The sequence below is a fragment of the Tachysurus vachellii genome, chromosome 2 (assembly GCF_030014155.1).
Source record: "Tachysurus vachellii isolate PV-2020 chromosome 2, HZAU_Pvac_v1, whole genome shotgun sequence".
NCBI lineage: Eukaryota > Metazoa > Chordata > Actinopteri > Siluriformes > Bagridae > Tachysurus > Tachysurus vachellii.
The window spans coordinates 3,135,677-3,159,285 of NC_083461.1; the positions used below are offsets into that span (position 1 = coordinate 3,135,677).

The 23,609-nt window shown below is 45.8% G+C and overlaps 1 protein-coding gene and 1 long non-coding RNA gene across 2 annotated transcripts; both read left to right on the top strand.

The window, feature by feature from the left end:
* Positions 1-3,640: 3,640 nt before the first annotated feature.
* LOC132858898 (uncharacterized) lies at positions 3,641-7,318 on the top strand. Its single transcript, XR_009649661.1, has 5 exons — positions 3,641-3,668; positions 6,698-6,783; positions 6,911-7,049; positions 7,157-7,219; positions 7,300-7,318. It is a non-coding gene; the product is annotated as an uncharacterized LOC132858898 (long non-coding RNA).
* A 3,474-nt stretch (positions 7,319-10,792) lies between these two features.
* Positions 10,793-22,793, top strand: LOC132842057 (serine/threonine-protein kinase pim-1-like). The gene is made up of 5 exons (XM_060864765.1): positions 10,793-10,802; positions 17,005-17,046; positions 17,156-17,519; positions 17,610-17,726; positions 22,774-22,793. The coding sequence occupies exons 3-5, from the start codon at positions 17,192-17,194 to the stop codon at positions 22,791-22,793; spliced, it is 465 nt and encodes a 154-aa protein (XP_060720748.1). The 5' UTR covers positions 10,793-10,802; positions 17,005-17,046; positions 17,156-17,191.
* Positions 22,794-23,609: the final 816 nt, after the last annotated feature.

Here is a 23,609-nt window from a genome sequence, read left to right on the forward strand (position 1 = left end):
GATGTCTCTGACCTCAGGGATCGGAAAGTCCCACTTCCAGGTTTGAGATTTTCTTCTTCTCTTTTTCATGTGAAATTTAACAAGAACCATGTTACAGAGAATGAACGTTTCTCTGTCTGTCTCAGCCGTTCAAGTACCTTTACGCCCTCAAGCTAGCTGAGGTTGGACTTTCTGATCAAGCACTTGACTACTGTGAAGGAATCGCTCGAACGGTCTTCACAATGCCTCGACACGTCAGCAGCGTCTTGATTGGCAAAGTTAAACAGGTAAATAAGAAGATTCATAATTGTGAAAATGCTCCTAGGTAACAAATGTAAAGTCTTCATCGGCGTTTTACTTTTCTTGTTTGTCTCATAGCTCTCAAATGATCTGCTTCAGAAGAAAGCAGAAAAAACCGAGCGGCTGCTAAAACTTTGCCGGCTGCTCACAGCAGTCCATGCATCTTGTACTAACGTTTCTGTTGACCAGGAGCAGTCCAGCTCGTCTCAGGAGTTCCAAGGTATGTTCTGTCCTGTCTAGCTAACAGATTCATAACTCAGTAAGATTAACTATGGAGAGAGAGATCAGGGTGGTACAAAACAAAGTCTAATAGTCCAGCATTTGTAATACATAGTGGTCTATTCATTCATTCATCTTCTACCGCTTATCCGAACTACCTCGGGTCACGGGGAGCCTGTGCCTATCTCAGGCGTCATCGGGCATCAAGGCAGGATACACCCTGGACAGAGTGCCGACCCATCGCAGGGCACACACACACACACACTCTCATTCACTCACACAATCACACACTACAGACAATTTTCCAGAGATGCCAATCAACCTACCATGCATTTCTTTGGACCGGGGGAGGAAACCGGAGTACCCGGAGGAAACCCCCGAGGCATGGGGAGAACATGCAAACTCCACACACACAAGGGGGAGGCGGGAATCGAACCCCCAACCCTGGAGGTGTGAGGCGAACGTGCTAACCACTAAGCCACCGTGACCCCCTAGTGGTCTATTATAAAGTAAAATATAACACCTTCATACACAAAAAAATAATAATCCAGGTGCTAACATTTAAGACACTAGAGTCAGAGATCAGACTCTGTGATGTAGTCTTTATCATCAAAAAACCTGTTTGTATGTGTGTGTGTGTGTGTGTGTGTGTGTGTATGTGTGTGTGTGTAAAACAGAGGAGTTAGGTTCACGGCACACTTTGGGAGAGCTGTTGGGGAAAGGAATCTTCAGCACTGTCTATGCTGAAGTACATAAGGCAGATGGGAGACCGGTAAGAAGAATGCACGTTACACTTAATTAGCACAAATCAACACAGTACTAGAAATTGTAAACCTTTCACACACGTCCCTGAGATGCAGTCAGTTAGTTATCTTCAACCAGGTCTATTTTCTGTAGGTTTCATTGACAAATGATCATGTTTAGACAAATTAATATAGTGCCATAACATAAACGAGGCCCTGTAGCACCAGAAAAAAGAGCATCAGAAAATTCTATTGTTCAAACCAGTGCATTATATTTCATACAATATACTGTTTTAGGTAAATTATACGGATCAGCATGTGTCTCATGGCCACTGCTGCATCTGTCTTGCTTGTTAGGGATAAATATATATTTCAAATTTAGAATTTATGGATTCTGTAATTCTATATTCAGGTAGTACATTCAGAAGACGTGTATTTAACATTGCACACAGGTCAATACCAATAAATCATTGGATTAATTATCGGTATTGACCAGATGCCAGCAAAAAAATGCCTGATGGGATACGGAGGAAAACAGATCATATATCAGATTCTGTAACAAATTGAAAAATGAAATGCATTTTTTGAACCGAAATTTCTATACATAAAGAGACTTGGCTTCCTTTTGTTAGGATTAGTGCTGTACTTATACTTTACTGTCTGAATGGTTTTTGTGTGGAACAGTTTAACTAAGGGCCTTTTTACACCTGGTCACTTCACACGTTTTCTGTGATCGGATAGCTATCCGATGGTAAAAAGACCAGGTCTAAATGCCCAATGAAACGGTTTGGAGACAGATATAAATCCGACGGTACAAACCCCTTCAGGAGGTGGTCTGGGACGCATTTCAGATGAAACTGGACAGGTGTAAATGAATGTGGTTGTTCAAGCCACATACGTCAGCGCTATACTCCTCCCAAACGGAAGTACGTCACTCGCAGGTGATCTTTCAGGCTTTTCCAGGCGTCTCGTCGGGTCTTAAAATGCGCTGCTGCCGCCAGTGAAAACGCAGCAAACAGTAAACGCTGTTTTTTGTAGCATAACCTTCGTTATCGTGTGTAATTTTTTTCGTCTTCTTTTTGATCGCGTTCTGAAAACCGCATACACCAAAGCATGTTCCATTTCAATTACCCCGGAAATGAGGTAAAATATATTAGCATTTTGGGCGGGAGTAGAAAGATCGGATCAATATCCGATTCGCCGAGACGCATTTATGTGGCCTAATGTAAATGGAACAGTTTTAACAAATCAGATAGCTATCGGATCAGAGACAACACATGAAGTGAGCGGGTGTAAAAAGGCCCTGTGAATGTCTTTAGGTAAGAAAAAAATTAAGCTTAGTTAAAAAAAAAGATTCAATTAAAGGCTTCAGTTTCCTTTCGAGGAAACTCGATGCTGCATCATGGCTTTACGCTATGAGATCACTTTTTGTGGAAGCGGTGTCTGAAGCTCTGTGTGATATCATGCTAATCTACTGGCTATAGAGGTCATATGATAAAGCTGAGAATGCCAGCTAGACCATATTCAGTGCTTTGAGAAAATATTCAGACCCCCTTTAATTTTTTTTATTTTGTTATCTTGCAGCCTGAAACTACAATTATTCCATTTTTTTTATTAATCTACACTCAGTACCCCATAATGACAAAGTGAAAACAGAGTTCTAGAAATGTCTGTATATTTATTAAGAAGAAAAATCTGAGCACCTTTGGCAGCAATTACAGCCTTGAGACTTTTTGGATATGATGTAGCAAGCTTCAGGTCACTTTAGGACAGTGTTACTCATTGCGCGGCTCGCGAGCCTCCTGCGGCTCGCCAAGCTTTAATATGCGGCTCGCATGGCAGTAAATAATACGATGATATGATCATGTGGTTAAAATTTATTTTTCATTTAAATAACATTAAAAACAATCAGGGAAGCATAGAAAAACGAATGTGCTCTATTACAAATAATAATATATATTTACATCTTCACTGACTCACTGCGTTCTGTGCAATAGCCAGTTTTTGGCGGCCTGCCTGAAGCTAGTTTGTGTTTCATGCTAGTTAACAACTTGTGTTTACTGTACACACGGACTAAAAAATGGATCGATTTCTTATCAAACAATCCTGCGCACAAAATGAACAGCAACAAAGCAATGTGACAGTGACAAAAGAGGTAACTGATGGGGAGCATGCATCATCCGCAACTCGAGAGGAAGACGGAGACGGAGGTTGTGGAGAGTCCGCGCCTGCTAAAAAAAGAAAGGTGCGAGTCATACAAGATGAGCATTGAAAATTTCAAGAAAAGTGGACAGATGAAATTTTATTTGTCCTTCACGGATCGAACCCTTTGTGTTTACTATGCAAACAAACCAGCTCTGGTTTCAAGCGAAGTAATTTGAAAAGTCAAAGAAATGCATGCGTGCTTCCGCTCATCTCAGCATTAAGGTAATCCTGCTTATTATCATTAAGAGAAATCATCTTGTCTCAGTTACCAATTTGACAGGTGCATAATAAAGAATGATCTTTAAGTAATTATTGTATTGCAATATTGCAATTACAATGTATTTAAGCAGATAAGCTATTTAAGACTAACTAACTTGGCATACTTTGCGGTGAAAGTGGCTCTCCTATTGACTTTGTCCTATCAGTGTGGCTCACATGAAAAAAATAGTGAAGACCAACTGCTTTAGGATATTCACAGAGTTGAATATAGTGATGGTGATAGTTGTTCATGGTTCAAGGTTTTTATTGTCAATGCCATCATATGTGCAGACATACAGTGGAACTGAAATACCGATTCTTTTCTCCCTTATCAAGCGTTTATATTGTCAATGAAATATAGAAAGTTTGTATAGAATACCAGCATTTAGTGCAATATAGAAACAGATTTGTATGGAGGTATCAGCAATGTACTTGTAATAAATAGACTTATGTAAACCGAGTGAATATATAAAAGAAAGTTGATCTGATCCTGATGGCTCTGCTAGTAAGTTGAGTGTGTAAAATGTCCATAAGCAAAGGGCAAAAAGACACAGATGATCTTGCTGGCTGCATTCACGATGCGTTGCAGAGTGCTTTGACAGAATGCAGTACAGCCTCCATACCATACAGTGATGCAGCAGGTGAGAATGCTCTCAATGGTGCCTCGGTAGAAGGAGCACACAGTGGGAGGTGGGACTCCAGGCTTTCCACAGTTTTCGTATGAAGTAGAGGCGTGACTGATATTTCTTGGCCAGCGACGTTGTGTTTGTCCCGGAGAGGTTTTTGGAGATATGCACCCTAGGAACTTGGTGCTGCTCACCCTCTCCACTGTGGCACCGTTGATGGTTAGTGGGGGTGCTGTGGAGGTCCTCTTCTAAATTCGATGACAATTTCTTCGGTCTTCCCTACCTAGGAAGAGATTGTTGTCATTACACCACTGGACCAGTCGGTTCACCTTGGGGGTCACTGTTTGACTCAGCGAGATGTTAAAGATGTCAGTTAGTTCATTCTTGAATTCTTTAGCACAGTCCTTTAGAACTCGACCAGGTCCAGATATTTTATTACTGTGTTGTTGTTTGCTTCCTTGATACCACATGTCAAGTTGGCTCGTGCTGTTGCTAGGCCTGCGGTATCACCAGCTCTAAAGGCAGCATCCCTAGCCCTCAGAAACTTTTCCTGTCAGCCATAGTTTCTGTTTTGCACCAATAGTGATGGTTTTTCCTATGTGTGACATCATCAGTGCATTTTGAGATTTAAGCAGTAACATCCTCAGTTTATTCCTCAATATCTGTGTGGTTTTTATAAGTTGCTGCTTCCTTGAAGATGTCCCAGTCTGTTGTGTTAAAGAGGTCTTTATGGGCAGACTGTGCCCCCTTCACACATGCACTTCATTCTTGGTTGGTCTGGTGACTCTCAACTTCAGTCTGAACGCAGGTCTGACCATGATGGTGATGTGGTCAGAGAGTTTGAGATGGTGGTTGGGGAGGCTTTGTATGCTTTGTATTCGGTCACTGTTGTTAGTTCTGAGGGACTTTCAATCTCAGACTGAACCCAGAGAAGGCTGTGCATTCTCTGGTTCGGAGAATCAACTTTCTGGAGGTAATCTGGCATTCAACCACGATGCTGAAATATTTGTTGCCGCTCATGTTATCTCAGTCCTTTCAGCTGTGAAAGACATTTGGCAAAGCCAGAACATTCAGAGGTTATTGAGGCTCATTGCCACAGCAGCCAGTATTATTTCCTTAGGTTTGATGCACATGAGACCATTTCAGCTCTGGATTAGGAGAAGGGAGTTTCACCCCCACTATCACTCTTCAGGGTCATAAGAGTTATGCGTTGTGCATTTTGTACCCTTCTTAAGTGGATAAGTCCCTGGTTCCTCACCTTGGGTCCCACTCGCAGGGTGTTTCACTGTCTTTCAATGGTTGCCTTCCTCATAAGCTAGAGCACGGTCCTAGATGGTCACCTTGGTCGTGGTGTGTGGGAAGGCCCTCATCTCACGTGGCACATAAATTGCCTGGAAATAAGAGCTCTGTTTCTGGCACTGAAACACTTTCTCCCAAAACTCAGTGTCTACCATGTGTTAGTCTGTACAGACCATGCTGGTTTCCTACATCAATCAGCAGTGCGGTCTGCATTTGCAGAAGGTATTTGGGTTGCTGCAGCAGGTCTGCTCTGAGCAGAGACCAGGCTGTTATCACTGTGATTTACACATTATCCGGGGTGCAGACTTCCTGTTGAGGCAGGGTCTGAGGCCTGGTATCCACCCACAGATAGTGGAATGCATATGGTAGATTTTTGGCCAGGCGGAAGTGGATCTATTCACCTTCAAGGAGTTGACCTACTGTCCTCTTCTCTACCCATTCTAGGGTTTTTTGCTGCTGGCTCCACGTTTGCTTGTTCAAGTCTGGTTTGCAGACCTGATCTCCCTCCTATCAATAGGGACCTTGTCTCTTAGGTACACAGGGCAATGCTTCTCTCCCACTCTAAGTGTGGAAATTGTGAGATTCCTCTGAGGGGGACCAGCTTGTAGACTCTGGTCTCTCAGCAGGTCTGTTACCCACCCCCTTCTTTCTGCAGTTTGCTCCTGGTAAGGTCAAGGCTATTTTGCTTCAAAGGGCAGGATACGTTCCCAAGTACCCACTGTGGCCTGTTGTCTGGCCATTTCTCATGGCTTCTGTTCTCTGCCCCATGAGTCAGTGAAGCAGATGAGGCTGCACCTGTTGTGCCTGGTCTTGGCCCTCAAGGCCTATATATATCTTCGACATTTTTTCCAGAGTTTAATGGGGATATGATTGGAAAAATGCCAGTTATTGATACTTAACCTGCATCAACTGAAACAAGAGCGTGACATGGGTTACACTAGTTTTATAGATCACCAACAAAAACCCACTCATGTGACCAAACTGATTAGAGACTGATATAAAAAGAAAAAGAAAAAAGCACCTGTGACTAATATAACAATCAACATATAAACTGCTGCTGTTCCACAGAAAACATCGTTTAAGTGTGAAGATTTTACATTTCAAGCCGAAAAAGGACCTGATGAAAATGTACAATTTCATGGCCCTTTGATGAGGTGAGACAAATTCCTCTTACAAATTCAGTATTTCAGGATCGATGTTCTGAAGCATGTCATCGGGTGATTTGTGTACGTGTGAGTGTGTGTCCGTGTGGTCTATATAAGATTTAAAAATCTGTTGCAGTGATAAGATGCAGAAGGACAACCTGATCGGGTTAATTCAGGGGAAAAGGCAGGAGTGTTTCCAACAGCTGAATGACCCTGATCAACAGATATTCTATTTCTTCTGGCTGATTATGGAACTCTTCTATAAAGGAAACGGAGTAAGTGCTGGAGTTCATTATGTGCTGTAACTGGGATTGTTTAAGGAGGATGAATTATGATATCCAGAGATAAACATGCTAATTGAATCAATTTTTTTTCTTTCTAGAGAGTAATGATGGATGAAATCGGAGCAGTTATCCTAAAGGGCTATGTCCTTGTGAGGAGAAAGGTGAGTGTTTCAGAGTCTACCTTTAATGAGTGTTGTTTTTGTCAGTATCCTGTGGATTAATGTGACACTTTCTTCTGCAGCTCGGAGGTGTTAGGGACCTGGAGGACTGGTGTATTCCTCTGGTGGGTCTTTTATGCTCCACTGCCACAGAAGATGAAAAGCGAAAAGCTGTTGTTAAAATGGGAGATGATTTCGGTATGGAATTAACATGTAAAGCCTGAACATTCATGCATCATCCAGTCACGTGGAAGCAGCAGCACAATGTATAAAGTCATGTGGTTGTTCATGTAGTTGTTTAGTGTTGAGTACAGACAAAGAAACGCAGAGATTTTGACTGTTGCTCGGTTATTGAAGCAACATTTTGTATTTCAGTAACATGATTTGTGTAATTGTGTGAATGAGCTGGTGTTCCTATTGAAGTTCACTGGCTTAAGGTCTCTGATCCTCTTGTGATTGTTTAGTTTTCATCTTCAGTTTCTAGAGGACAGACCAATGCAGGACACATCTGCTATGTGGTGGCACAAATGGGCCTGGGATCACGCCAAACATTTGACCTGATTGGATGTAACCTGTAAGTTTTGTGTGTGTGTGTGTGTGTGTGTGTGTGTGTGTGTGTGTTTGTAGATTTTTTATTTGGTATGTTTGCTCTTTCTACCAGTTTCCATAAATATAATTCTGTCCCAAAAGACGTGATGGAGAGAACTGAGGTCTATGAGCATGCGATGTCTCTGACCTCAGGGATCGGCCAACCCCACTTCCAGGTTTAAGATTTTCTTTTCTTTTTAATGTCAAATTTAACAAGAACCATGTTACAGAAAATGAAAGGTTCTCTGTCTGTCTCAGCCGTTCAAGTACCTTTACGCCCTCAAGTTAGCTGAGGATGGACGTTCTGATCAAGCACTTGACTACTGTGAAGGAATCGCTCGGACTGTCTTCACAATGCCTCGACACGTCAGCAGCCTCTTGATTGAAAGCGTCATACAGGTAAATAAGAAGATTCATAATTGTGGAAAGTCTTCATCAGTGTTTTACTTTCCCTGTTTGTCTCGTAGCTCTCTATGGAGCTGCTTAAAAAGAAAGAAAAAGAAACCGAGTGGCTGCCAAAGCTTGGCCGTCTGCTCAAAGCAGTTCATGATCCTTCTCCTAAAGTTTCTGTTGAGAAGCCCAGATCATCTCAGGAGTTCCAAGGTATGTACTGTCCTGAGTAGCTAGCAAACTCATAACTCAGCAAAATTAACTATTGGAGAGAGATCAGGATGGTACAAAAAAAAGTCTAATAGTCCAAAATTTGTAACACATATTGGTTTATAATGAAGTATGATATAACACGAGTTTACACACACACAGCCAGATGTAATTCTTTGAGTAAGAGACCAGTTATCACCAGTTTTCGCCAACATCTTCAACACCTCACTGGAGATATGCCATGTGCCAACCTGCTTCAAGACCACCACCATCATCCCTGTACCCAAAAAACCTAGGATCATGAGACCTAATGACTTCAGACCTGTTGCTCTGACATCTGTAGTAATGAAGTCCTTCGAGCGTATCGTGCTATCCCACCTAAAAATCAATCCTGGACCCTTTGCAATTTGCCTACGGAGCCAACATGTCTGTAGATGATGCAATCAACATGGCCCTCCACTTCATCCTTTAGCACCTAGACTCCACATTAACCTACGCTAGAATCCTGTTTGTGGATTTCAGCTCCGCTTTCAACACTATCATCCGGTTTCTGCTACATGAAAAGCTCTCCCAGGTGGATCACAGACTTTCTGACTGAAAGGAGGAAGCATGTGAAATGGGGAAAATATGTCTCTGATGCCCGGACTGTAAATACTGCTCGGCCCAAGGCTGTGTTCTTTCTCCCCTGCTTTTTTCCCCTATATACCAACAGCCGCACCTCCAATCACCAGACCATCAAACCTTTGACGTTTGCAAATGACACCACCCTCTTTGAGGGGATGAGTCTGCTTACAGGAGGAAGATTAACCACCTGGTGACCTGCTGCAGCAGGAACAAAATGGAGCTTAATAAAGAGAAAACATTGGAGATTGTGGTAGATTTTAGGAAGAACCCGGCCCCTCCCACCCCGTCACGCTTTGTGACATGTCATAACTGAAGGCTCCTTCCACTACCTGGGAACTGTCATCACCCAGGACCTCAAGTGAGAGTTGAACATAAACTCACGAGGTAAAAAAGCACAGCAGCGATGCACTTCCTGTGGAAGCTGAAGAGGTTCAACCTACCAAATGCTATGATGGTGCATTTGTACACCACCATTGTTGAGTCTATACTCACCTCCTCCATCACCACTTGGTACTCTGCTGCCACTGGCAAACACAAGAGCAGAATACAAAGTGTCATTTGCCCTAAGAAGGTGATTGGCTGCAATCTACCATCTCTTCAGGATCTGTAAGCATCCCGGGACCCCCCAGGCAGTTAGGATTGTGGATGACCTTCTCATCCTGGATCTCTTTGAGTCACTTCCCTCTGGCCGAAAGCTGCGGTCTATAAAGACTAAAACTTCATGCCACAAAAACAGTTTCTTTCTATCTGCAACTGGTCTAATCAACGATATCCAGGAACCAGCATGGTCTCTTATTCACCACCTTGAACATTAATAAACTACCCCATTACTGTTCAGATGCATTACATCAATGTTCACCAATCTATCTGTTATAATGGACCTTCCTTCCTCAGTTAATTTTTTTAATTGAGGGGGTCATGGTGGCTTAGTGGTTAGCACGTTCGCCTCACACCTCCAGGGTTGGGGGTTCGATTCCCACCTCCTCCTTGTGTGTGTGGAGTTTGCATGTTCTCCCCGTGCCTCGGGGGTTTCCTCCGGGTACTCCGGTTTCCTCCCCCAGTCCAAAGACATGCATGGTAGGTTGATTGGCATCTCTGGAAAATTGTCCCTAGTGTGTGATTGTGTGAGTGAATGAGAGTGTGTGTGTGTGTGTGTGTGTGTGTGAGTGTCCTGTGATGGGTTGGCACTCCATCCAGGGTGTATCCTGCCTTGATGCCCGATGACTCCTGAGATAGGCACAGGCTCCCTGTGACCCGAGGTAGTTCGGATAAGCGGTAGAAGATGAATGAATGAATTTTAATTGAATATGTGCACTAACCACTTTGCACATCCTGCATTAGTGTACAATGCATGTCTCTATTTTTTTATAACCATTGTTTCTTATATTTAAGCTTCTCCTCTATTTTTACTATGCACCAACACACCAAGACAAATTCCTGTACATGCAGACAGTACAGTACCTGGCAATAAACCTAATTCTGATTCTGATTAAATAGCTGCAGAGATCAATTTGAATTGCCTCTTCAGCTTAATAATGTTAGTAATATTTACTCTGGATGCTCATATTTAAGACACAGTTACAGAGACAGGGCTGTTTAATAGACCCTGTGATGTAATCTTTATCATCAGACAAAACTCTCTGTGTGTGTGTGTGTGTGTGTGTGTTTGTGTGAAACAGAGGAGTTAGATTCACGGTACACTGTTGGAGAGCTGTTGGGGAAAGGAACCCACAGTGCTGTTTACGCTGGAGTGCGTAAGGCAGATGGGAGACCGGTAAGAAGTCTACACATGTACAGTTAACTACCACAAATCAACTCAGTACAGAAATTGTAAAGCTTTCACACATTTTCCTGAGATATAGTCAGATTGGTTATCTTCAACTTGGCCTGTTTTCTGTAGGTTTCATTCACAAATGATTGTGTCGACAAATTACAGCAGTGCCTGAATCACTGATGTGAGCTCATTAGAATAAAGCAAAAGCGGGAAAATATCACCAAAAAAAAGCCTCTGTATCACCAGAAAAATCTGAAAATTCTATTGTTTATACAAGTGCACTATATATATCGTCGCTGTCGGGCGGAAACCTCGTATGTCCAAATTTGGTCAATTTCATATTTTTTCACATATCGATGCTATTGGTCAGTCCCCACGTGGGTCTGTTATTTTTACAAGTTATTAACCAATCTAAAGTCTTGAAAATAGCTTGAGCGCAAATCTCATAACTCCATTGGACACTTCAACTGTCCACCTCTTCCTATGGGAGAGCTTCGCGGCATATTTCTCCTCAAGAAGAGTCGCAACAAATCAACACGTCTTCTGAGGTAAATGTCTTCAAAACACTGGGCTCAAAGAAAAACAAATATTGACCCCTGCTAGTTCTGGTGCTTGTCTAAGGTACGGCGTTTTTTTAATTTCCTGAAAAATAACAGTTTTGGAGATACAAGGATTCTGTCTGACAGCGACGAGATATATATATATATATTGTAGGGCTCTTTGAGAGATGGGACACGGAAAAAGGGGCACAGAGACTGTGTGAGAGATAACAAAAGGGAGGTATTTATTTCCTCACTCACTTAAAGCAAAAACAGAAATTAGGAAGGCAGCAAAAGTGAGTCCTTCCTGTAGGGGGCGGTTGGGCAGAGGACCAGGCTCCACAACCCGGTAGCAAGAGGAGGACGGCAGGAGAATAATACAGCAGCCCTCCCCAGGAGATTAGCAAGGCTCAGCCAGCAATGTGGAGTCCCGGGTCAGCTGGATGTCTCTGAAAAACAAGAGGAGAAAGATAACAAACATTAGTCCCGTTTGGCACGCCCCCCTTTCCTTTCTTTAGCCGCCAAGCCTTGCTTCCTGCTGTGCTTTCCTCCTGGAGGGTGAATGCTCCAGCGGCACTCCTGATTGGTCAGGGATTTTCGGCGGGAGTTTCGGCCGCTCCACCCCTCTCTCACTTGCCGCGGTGCTGACCATGGTGCTGGAGATCGGGGGCTCGCGGTTAGTGCCGCTGGCCAGGGTGCTGAACCACCGCCTGTTCCACTCCGCCAGGTTTTTCCTCCGTGTGTTTGCGGTGGTGCACGTGCCGCCGTCACAGGTCCCCCCCCTTTGCTCTGAGCCCCCACCTGGTAGTAACCATCCCCAGAAAGCATAGCGCCGCGAGAGGCCATCGGCGTTCCCGTGCCGGCTCCCGGCTCTGTGTATGACCTGGAACGAGAAATCTTGTAAAGATAAGAACCACCTCGTTACCCTGGCATTGGTGTCCTTCGCCTTGGCCATCCAGAGTAGAGGGGCATGGTCTGTCACCAGGGTGAAGTGTCGCCCTGCCAGGTAGTACCGGAGGTCCTCCACAGCCCACTTGATGGCCAGGGCTTCTCGTTCCACTGCGGCGTAGTTTCTCTCAGCGGGGGTCAACTTCCGGGAGATAAAGAGGCCCGGGTGTGACAGGAACTCCTGTGACAGGACGGCTCCCAGCCCTGTTTCAGACGCATCCGTCTGTAGCGAAAAGGGGCGACCAAAATCGGGGTTCCGTAGTACTGGCTGGGTGGTGAGGGCCTCCTTGAGCTGGCGGAACGCCTGTTCTGTGCTGTCTGTCCAGTGCACCCGGTCCGGCTGGCCTTTCTTGGTGAGGTCTGAAAGAGGGGCAGCTAGAGAGGAGAAGTTAGGCACAAAGCATCTATAATAGCCCGCTAATCCTAAAAAGGCCCGTACCTGTTTCTTTGACGTGGGTCAAGGGTACTCTCTCACGGCCTGGACCTTTTTCTCCTGGGGCTTTAGCAGTCCCTGGCCGATGCAGTATCCCAGGTACTGGGCCTTGGACAGGCCCAGGTGGCACTTGTGGGGGTTTGCCGTAAGACCAGCTGTTCGGAGGGCCCCCAGAACCTCCCCCAGCTGGAATAGGTGATCGGACCAGGTGGAGGAATGGATTACTACATCGTCCAGGTAGGCGGCAGCGAAGGCACGGAGGGGTCGGAGGACGATGTCCAGGAGGCGCTGGAAAGTGGCCGGGGCCCCATGTAGGCCGACTGCCAGTGGCCATGTGTGGTGCTGAAGGCGGTCTTTGGCTTCGCCTCTGGCGCCAGGGCAACTTGCCAATAGCCCTTTGTCAGGTCAAGGTTGGAAATAAACCGGGCCTTCCCCAACCGCTCCACCAGATCATCAACTCGAGGGAGGGGATAGCTGTCGAAGTCTGAAATCTGGTTGAGCCTCCGGAAGTCGTTGCAGAGGCGGATGGACCCATCTGGTTTAGGCACCAGCACGATGGGCTGGACCAGGGGCTGGCAGATTCCTTGATAATCCCCTCTTTCAGCATGCATTCTACTTCCTCTTCAATAGCCTGGCGTCGAGCTTCTGGGACCCTATATGGTCATAGTCGAACCACCATCCCAGGAGGGGTCCTGATCTTGTGATGTACCAGCGCCGTGCGTCCTGGCTGGGATGAGAAGACATACGCAAACCGGTCCAGGAGCTCTGTGAGGTCGTGCTGCTGGGCTGGTGTGAGATCCTCTCCCCTCCGTACTAGGGCCCGTTCTTGGGGACCATTTTTTTAAAAGGTTGATGTGATATAATTTGGTGTCTGCACGCTTACCTGGCTGTTGCAGCCGATAGTTCACCGGTCCCACCTTTTCGAGGACAGTGTACGGGCCCTGCCACTTTGCCAGGAACTTACAGGCTGCACTGGGAATGAGGAGCATTACTTGGTCACCAGGGCGAAGTTCCCTCGCCTGGGCGGGCCGATTGTACGTCCTCTGTTGTGCTCGCTTGGCCTCCCCAAGGTGCTCCTTCACGATGGGCCCAACACGCTCGATACGGGTCTGCATGTCCTGGACGAATTCATTGACGGAGCGGAAGGGGGAGGGTTGCTCCTCCCAGGCCTCGCGGGCAACATCCAGCATGCCCCGCGGCTGCCGCCCAAACAGGAGCTCGAAAGGGGTGAAGTCTGTGGACGCCTGGGGTGTTTCCCGGATTGCAAAGAGGACGTATGGAAGGAGGAGGTCCCAATTCCGTCCTTCCTGGTCTACCACCTTCCGTAGGATACGTTTCAGGGTCTGGTTAAAACGTTCCACCAAGCCATCTGTCTGGGGGTGGTAGACAGACGTCCTCAGGTGTTTGAGCTGCAAGAGCCGACACAGATCCACCATTAATTTAGACATAAAGGGCGTACCTTGGTCGCTGAGGATGTCTTTAGGGATCCCGACTCGGCTGAAGAGCAGGAGCAGTTCTCTGGCCATGCTCTGTGAGGTGGCCTTCCGAAGTGGGACCGCCTCAGGGTAGCGGGTGGTGTAGTCCACCATCACCAGGATGTATTCATGGCCCCGGGCAGACTTTGGTAGCGGCCCGATGAGGTCCATGCCAAGCCTCTCAAAGGGGATGCCAATGATAGGAAGGGGAATAAGGGGGGCCGGAGCTGGTTTCAGGGGAGAGGTCTGCTGGCACGTGGCGCAGGCCCTGCAAAAGCCCAGGACCTCGGCGTTCATGCCCGGCCATGTGAATCGGTCCCGCAGTTTCTCTAGTGTGTTCTTGGGTCCCAGATGGCCCCCCAAGGGGTGAGTGTGGGCTAGGTGGAGCAGAGGCGGGGTACGTTGGCGTGGCACCACCAGTAGGTCGCAAGGTTCTCCTCTCCTATCTGTGTGAAAATAAAGCAGCCCATTCCTCACCAGGAAGTACGACGGGGGAAGTGGCTGGGCAGGGTTGGTGTTTACTCCCTCCACCTGCAGGACCTGACCCCAGCAGTGCTTCAGCCGGTCATCCTCCTTCTGCTCTTTTCCAAAACCTCTCTCCTGGGTGGCCTGTTGAAACAGTGAAGAAATAGGGTTAACCTGCGGCTGGGGCTCACCTGGAGAGGAGTCGCTGGCGTCTCTGTCCCCCCGAGCCATGCACGCCCGGCGGTCCCGGCCCTTCTGCTTCTGTTCCGGCCCACACTTGGCAGTGGCCTTCATGGCGGCAGCAAACCCCGGCCAGTCGTGTCCCAGTAGGAGGGGGACCGGGAGATCTGGGATAAGTCCGATGAGGAGCGGCCACACTCCTGCTTTGCTACGGATCTTGACCTGTGTGGTAGGGACCGAACGGGCATCGCCATGGACGCACGAGACCGCGAGAGTCCCCACCGACTTTATGGGGGCAGGGAGTACGGGCCAGCGTGACCGTACTCCCCGAATCCAGGAGCGCCGACACCAGGCGGCCATTTACCTCCACAGTAAGGCGGGCCCCCTTTGGAATGGTGGGGGTGTGTAGGCCACAACTCGCGAGCCATTGTTTGGGGGCCTGAGTTGGGGCTCTGAGGTCCGGTTCGGTGGGCATGGGCTCATCAACCGGTCCCAGGGTGGGGCGGCTATCCAGAGGTCTCCTCTCCCAGATCCGTTCGGACACTGGCTGTTGTCGGGGCTGGGGGTGGCGGGCGCTGGCCTGGAAGTCTCTTCGAGCATCCCGACCCATTTCTAGGGTGGTCTTGGCATGTTCCAGGGTGTTCAGAAGGTCCTTTGTGTCCTCTGGGCCCTTCAGCCCAACAGCCTTCCGTTCTTCGGCCGGCAGCGCTCGTAGGAACCGGTCCATGGCCACTCTTTCTGTGACCTCTTTGGCCGTTAGTCGATCACTCTGCAACCAGCGCCGGGTGATACGCAGCAGTTCATCCATCTGGGGACGAGGATTGCTAGTTGGATCATACCGCCACCTATGGAAATCTCCGGCTGCCGTGACATGGGATCGACCACAGCGGACGAGAATTTCCTCTTTCACCGTTTCATAGTCTCGAGCGTTTTCTGGATCCAACGCGTAATACGCCAATTGGGCATCTCCACTGAGCAACGGGGCTAGGGCATCGGCCCAGTCCCGCTTGGGCCAACCCTCCCGGTCTACGGTGTGCTCGAAGGTATCCAGGAACGCCTCCACATCGTCTCCGGCGCCGAGTTTTGTGAGCCTGTGCAGAGCGTCGTGGCCGGGATCAGGGAGGGGAATTGATGCGGCGGGGGCCCCCCGCCGAAGTTCCAGTAGCTCCTCTGTGGCCTTCTTGACGCTCTTGGCCAGCTCCTGGGTGACTTCGTGCTGATGGAGACTGGCCTGCATGAGATGTTGCAGCACCTGCCCCACAGAGGGCTCCGGTGCTGCTTCCGTGCCCGCATTCTCCACCAGTGTAGGGCTCTTCGAGAGATGGGACACGGAAAAAGGGGCACAGAGACTGTGTGAGAGATAACAAAAGGGAGGTATTTATTTCCTCACTCACTTAAAGCAAAAACAGAAATTAGGAAGGCAGCAAAAGTGAGTCCTTCCTGTAGGGGGCAGTTGGGCAGAGGACCAGGCTCCACAACCCGGTAGCAAGAGGAGGACGGCAGGAGAATAATACAGCAGCCCTCCCCAGGAGATTAGCAAGGCTCAGCCAGCAATGTGGAGTCCCAGGTCAGCTGGATGTCTCTGAAAAACAAGAGGAGAAAGATAACAAACATTAGTCCCGTTTGGCACGCCCCCCTTTCCTTTCTTCAGCCGCTGAGCCTTGCTTCCTGCTGTGTTTTCCTCCTGGAGGGTGAATGCTCCAGCGGCGCTCCTGATTGGTCAGGGATTTTCGGCGGGAGTTTCGGCCGCGCCACCCCTCTCTCACTTGCCGCGGTGCTGACCATGGTGCTGGAGATCGGGGGCTCGCGGTTAGTGCCGCTGGCCAGGGTGCTGAACCACCGCCTGTTCCACTCTCCCGCTTCCGGGTTGCCGATGCCGTGGGCGAAGAGCGGTTTTTCCTCCATGTGTTTGCGGTGGTGCACGTGCCGCCGTCACAATATATACATTTTTTTTTTTTTTTTTTTTTTTACAAAATACTGTTTCAGGTAAATGAAAAGAATCAGATTATGGATAAATAGAAATTAAAATTTTATATAATGTATATTCTGAACTTTTATATTCTTGCAAAACTTCTTTGCTACAAAAAAAACCCAAAAACATCTGAACAGGATGATTGTTGTTAATTGTTATTGAACTAATTCTCTTTCATCTTTGTGAACAGGTTGCCTTAAAATATTTAACCAAAAACGTCAGTGAATCATTTGTAAGTAAACTTATTTCACTAGACCTGCTGTAGCAAAACAATAAGGTGTAAATCACCGTCATGTTATAGACCAAAATGATGCATCCATTTACTCATTACTGCATTTTAGCCCGGAACAAAGCCACGGGAGGTGGAGTTATTGGAGATGGTGTCCAAGCCACCTCGCTGTAAGAATGTGGTGGAGCTTCTGGAATGGCTGGATGTGTCCACTTCTTTTGTCTTGGTGTTTGAGCGACCCAGCCCCTGCATGGACCTCCAGACATTCCTTAGAATGAGCAAAAATAATCGTCTCTCTGAAGACATGGCTCGGGAGATCATGCGACAGTTGATTCAAGCTGTTAGTGACTGCATTGACCACGGAGTTTTTCATGGCGACCTCCATTCCAAAAATATTCTGGTGAATACGGACACACTGGAGGTGAAGTTAACAGACTTCAGTTATGGCAATTTTGTGTCAAACTTCAGCAAGATGGGTCAGTTCAGAAAAGAAATATATAGTTATATACAGCATACATAGAAAAGGAAGTTCACTGGAGGTTATTTCTTTCATGTTGCTTTTTTAGGTTATGCTTCTTGCTTCAGGAACCTGGGCTTAATCCTGGTTGAGTTGATCTCTGGAGACGTTCACATTGACTATTCTGATGAGATCATAAAGAAGTGTTCACAGGTTGTTTCTCCAGGTGAGCAAATTTTTTAATTTTTGCATTTCAGAAGCTTCACATATGCCCCTTTTCCACCAAAAAGTACCGGGTGCTGGTTCAGAGTTAGAGCTGGGGCTGGTTCAAAGTTGGTTCCACTGGCAATCCTTTTAAGAACCGGTTTGCCTTTCCATCGATTAGAGAGCATCACAGAGCCGAGTCTGACGTCACTGTATACGTGTCACGTTACACAGCAACATTAGCGCAGCAGCGGCAAACACAAACACATCAACAATGGCGGATGTTGCTTTACTGTTAATGCTCATGGCTTTGTGAACCTACATTAACACCCAAACGCGGCGAATTCACCGTATACGTGCAGCTCCATGTAATCTGTATAAACGGAGGTTGTAATGGAGAAAGTACATAACGTTATTTTATCAGAAAAAAGTTAGCCTTAGCATGTAGCTACTGATATCAGCATGTGTGCTGATAATGAATCATATCGCGGTAAAGTAAAAGTGTATTAAACATTAGTATACTTAAGGTACATTATCAAATGCGCTAACAGTAGCCCCGCCCCCAGGCGCTAACATTAGCCCTGCCCACAGCCCCTGACACAAGCGGTTATTAAGTTTAGACCAGCAATGTTTTGGAACCACTTTTCCTGGTTCAGAGCCGGTACTTTGGGTGTCGAAAAAGAAAGAACTGGTTCTAAATTAGGCTCCGAACCAGCACTTAAACTGCCTCAGTGCAAAAGGGGTAATTTTGAAATGTAGAATAAAGTTGTAACATTTTGCATCACAATTATTTTTTTTTTTTTTACATTTTTTGTGAAATATTGTAAGGAATTATTTCTCTATCGTCTGCCGCTTGGACAGGATTTCTGAGCCCCTCTTCCTCTGCTCGGTTTCTGGTTCACGCCAGTCAGTCTTTCAAAGAGAAGTCCCAAACTTTATTATGTCAAACCTGAATATATAGAGGAAGGACATAATGTGTGTGCGGAGCTTAATGCTAATATCAGCAGAAGATACCTTGACCATTATCATGAAGCAGGAAACCTCCCAGAGCAGTGTCATGTTTTACATAGCTTCTTTCATACAAAGCGGAGCAGATGTGCTAGGGAGAGGAGGTTATGCTAAGGTCAAGGTATCTGTGTGTGTATGAGAGACAGAGAGAATGTGTGTGTACAGTATGTGATTGTGTGTAAGAAAAGAACATTGTGTTTTGTACAGAAATTCTGAAACATTATTAGAAAAGATGAAGTATTTCATACAATTATTCTCACAAATATAATTTTTCATTCTCTGTCTCATGAATGTCAACCCAGAGTGCTGCCAAGTGATCTCAATGTGCCTGACAAACACTGTGAATGCTCCAAGTTTCAGTGAAATCCTGAACCACAGTTGGTTTAAAGAGACACGTTCTAGGTGAGAGACTAAGAATGGAACAGACTTCATTACACTTACAGTGGTGTGAAAAAGTGTTGGCCCCCTTCCTGATTTTTTTTTAGTTTATTGCACGTTTTCACACTTTAATGTTTCAGATCATCAAACAAATTTAAATATTAGTCAAAGTTAACAAAAGTAAACACAACATGCAGTTTTTAAATGAAGGTTTTTATTATTAAGGGAAAACAAAACCCAAACCCATATAGCACTGTGTGAAAAAGTGTTAGCCCCCTAAAACATAACTTAACTGTGGTTTATCACACCGGAGTTTAATTTCTCTAGCCATACCCAGGTCTGATTACTGTCACACCTGTTCACAATCAAGAAATCACTTAAATAAGACCTGACTGACAAAGTGAAGAAGATCAAAACATCCTCAAAAGCTACACATCATGCAGAGATCAAAAGAAATTCAGGAACAAATGAGAGAGAAACTAAATGAGATCTATAAGTCTGGGAAATGTTATAAAGCCATTTCTAAAGCTTTGGGACTCCAGCGAACCACAGTGAGAGCCGTTATCCACAAATGGCGAAAACACGGAACAGTGGTGAACCTTCCCAGGAGCCGCCGGCCGACCAAAATTACCCCAAGAGCACAGCGACGACATCCAGGCTTTCACAAAAGACCCCATAACAACATCTAAAGAACTGCAGGCCTCACTTGCCTCAGTTAATGTCAGTGTTCATGATTCCACCATAAGAAAGAGACTGGGGCAGAAATGGCCTGCATGGCAGAGTTCCAAGACGAAAACCGCTGCTGAACAAAAAGGACATAAAAGTTTGTCTCTGATTTGCCAGAAAACATCTTGATGATCATGACCAAGACTTTTGGGAAAATACTCTGTGGACTGACAAGACTTTTGGAAGGTGTGTGTCCCATTACATCTGGCTTAAAAGTAACACTGCATTTCAGATAAAGAACATAATACCAACAGTAAAACATGGTGGTGGCAGTGTGATGGTCTGGGGGTGTTTTACTGCTTCACGACCTGGAAGACTTGCTGTGATAAATGGAACCATGAATTCTGCAGTCTACCAAAAAATCCTGAAGGACAAAGTGCAGCCATCTGTTCGTGACCTCAAGCTGAAGCAAACTTGGGTTCTGCAGCAGGACAATGATCCAAAACACACCAGCAAGTCCAACTCTGAATGGCTGAAGAAAAACAAAAAGAAGACATTGGAGTGGCCGAGTCAAAGTCCTGACCTGAATCCTATTGAGATGCTGTGACATGACCTTAAAAATGCAGTTCATGTTCTAAACATCACTGTCATACACACGATCACATGAAATGATTAAAAACCAGAGTTCGCTTACGCTTGGTTTTACATGTTTGTGTAATTCATTTCCTACTGCCTCAAACTAACCTTATGTTTAGGACATGATCAGCTGTGAGCAATAAGCATGAGAACCAGTAGAGGATCTTCACTGATTTTAAATACTTAGAAGATATTCTTTAAAATCTGGATGAAAATACACGAGTACCAAAATCTCATAGATTAGCATCTAATTAAATCATCTGATTTAGCATGCTAGTTTAGTCGTTAAATAACAGAACTTACCAAGGCTAGATCATCATCTTAATGGGTGCCACTTCTCACAGTAGTGAGTTTAATCATCTGTTCGGTCTGTTCGGTCTGGCAAGAACCCAACCTGTAAATTTTGGAACGGGAGAACCAGCTACAAAGATGTGTAGATTGAAACCCTCTTAGTGTTAGTAATAAAGTTTCTTTGAATCTGTTCAAGTTTTTAATTAGTGTATATTTCCACCCGTATGAAGGAACGCTTCATCGTTAATTGTTCAGAGAAAGAGTGGGAGTAGTTCTTTTGGTGTCATTTTGGTGTCTCACTATGGGATACGCTCGTTCTGCCCTATCACATTATGCCAGACCCTATTGGCTGGCAGACAATACACTCTCCAGGCACCAGCTTATGTCTGGGGAGTGGCTTCTTACCTCAGTATAAGAAGAGCCACCCAGCATCATCATGTAATTCAAAAACCTCTTCTCGCTTCACACCAGAAGCCTTACAATCGTGGTACTGAATCAGACAAACTGTCGCCTGCTGCTCGCCTAATCTTTCAGGTTGCACTCCAGTTTACTGCAGGATTTTCCTCAGTACCAGAACGATGGCTGCAGAATGCAGAATTCCTTAGATAGTTAGAGGATCTCATGCAGAGACACACCAGGCGTGCTCTATATGTCTGTATGAAACACGCCCAAGAAGCTATCGATGCTCCCGCACGCGTTTCATCATTAAGAGCCTTCGCCGCAGGCTAGCATGCCAAGACAGTCTGTCAGGCCAGGACTCTCTCTTGTCAGCTAGCCCAGTTCAGACTGTCAACCCACTTGTTCCTACCCCTGTAGAGCTGCCCAGCAGGTCGGCTTTATTCTGTGGTGAACAACTTGAAGTTTGCGCTCCCTTCCCCTATGTTTCTAGCATGTCAGTCATCTGATCGAGTTCTGTGGGGTCAGATGGTGATCCAGTGGATGCTAATTCTGGGATACTGTCGGTAAATCTCTCTGCAGTAGTGGATGTAAATGTACGTTTAACACGGTGACTTGGCAAATTGCAAATATCGTGTCCGAAGCACAATTTGAATGAAATGAGATAATGGTCTGGATCGGTGTATCTTCTGCAGTGATGCGGTCGATATATCGGTCTGTTGTGGTGAAGAAGGAGCTGAGCCACAAGGCGAAGCTCTCTATTTACCAGTCGATCTACGTTCCTACCCTCACCTATGGTCATGAGCTTTGGGTCATGACCGAAAGGACAAGATCCCGGATACAGGCGGCCGAAATGAGTTTCCTCTGCAGGGTGGCTGGGCGCTCCCTTACAGATAGGGTGAGGAGCTCGGTCACTCGGGAGGAGCTCATAGTAGAGCCACTGCTCCTCCACATCGAGAGGAGTCAGCTGAGGTGGCTCGGGCATCTGTTCCGGATGCCTCCTGGACGCCTCCCTGGGGAGGTGTTCCGGGCATGTCCAACCAGGAGGATGCCCTGGGGAAGACCTAGGACACGCTGGAGGGACTATGTCTCTCGGCTGGCCTGGGAACGCCTTGGTATTCCCCCGGAAGAGCTGGAGGAAGTGTCTGGGGAGAGGGAAGTCTAGGTGTCCCTGCTTAGACTGCTGCCCCCGCGACCCGGCCCCGGATAAGTGGTAGAAAATGGATGGATGGATGGATGGATAGATAGATGGAGATAATGGTCAGCGATAGCTTCAGATTGACACACTGTGACTGTATTTTCTATAGTTAATCCAAGGGATAGAATGAGATAAAGAGTGTGACCTGACAGTACTCTGGAGCTCATTTATTTATTTATTTCATATGCAGGATTTCATTTGATTTTGAAGCAGTTTAGGTGCCAAATCAGGTGCATTAGTGCAGGTAACACATTCAACCGTGACATGATCCTAGAATCTATGAAAAAAGCCACCAGGTTTAAAAGCGGTGATGGCTTTGAATATAGCAGAACTTTTTCATTTTTTTATTGTATAGAATTTATTGTTCTTTTTGTCTTCACAGCCAATGTTGATGAACAAATTTACTTTTTCACCATTTAAATGTAAATGAACACACTTTTATGTGAAAATATTTCTCCTGTGGAAAAGTCACGTCTTCTTCTCTTTCTCTTTCCAGTCCACATGAACAGAGATTAAATCAGTAGCGTATGATATAAAATACACAACAAACACGTGATAATATACGAGAGCTGATCACTGTGTTAAACACACTCACAGCATGGGGATGTGTAACTGAGCACAACTGAACAAAACCTCTAAAGTTTGCAGGTACAAAAGTCATCTGTGTTTATGGAGTAAATCCTGAACTTATTATCGTGTGATGTTAATGGTGCAGATGTTCAGGTCAGGTCAGTATGAGGGAGAGGAAATTCTTGGTCAGTGTCAGATAGTAGATTTGTCCTTTATGACTCTCATTCTGGTGTTTTTAGGAGATGTTGAACCTCGATTCATGCTGATAACATTGTAGTGGTTCTGTGAGAGACTTGTTCATGTGTAACAGAGAGAGAGAGAGAGAGAGAGAGAGAGAGAGAGAGAGAGAGAGAGAGACCTGACTTATCAGTGAGTTATGAAACATGTTGTCAGTTTGGTGTACACACACACACACACACACACACAGAAAATACCAAATTGTGCAACACAATGTCTGGGTTAAGTTACCAAACAGTCCAAGAACGAAATCCTGCCTAATCTCACAGTCCTATTTACACAATAAGCAAAAATTAAACATGGACTGCATTCAGATAAAAAAATATTTATGATTGAGTAAAAGTCTACTTTCAATAACTGTATGTACCCAAATATGTACAAACTGTATGTAAAAAATAGATTTAATGAAGGTTTTGCTGATTGAAACTGGTTTATTTATAAACTGGTGCCTGCAAATGACCCTGTAACTGTAATGGGTTCTAAAAACATTTTTTTTCTGTTCTATAAAATACAAGTGTGGTTCAA

Coding starts and splice junctions, on each gene's coding strand:
- LOC132842057 (XM_060864765.1), top strand. CDS start 17,192: ATGGTGTCCAAGCCACCTCGCTGTAAGAATGTGGTGGAGCTTCTGGAA. Junction 17,520..17,609: donor GTCAAACTTCAGCAAGATGG/GTCAGTTCAGAA, acceptor TTGCTTTTTTAG/GTTATGCTTCTTGCTTCAGG. Junction 17,727..22,773: donor TTCACAGGTTGTTTCTCCAG/GTGAGCAAATTT, acceptor TTCTCTTTCCAG/TCCACATGAACAGAGATTAA.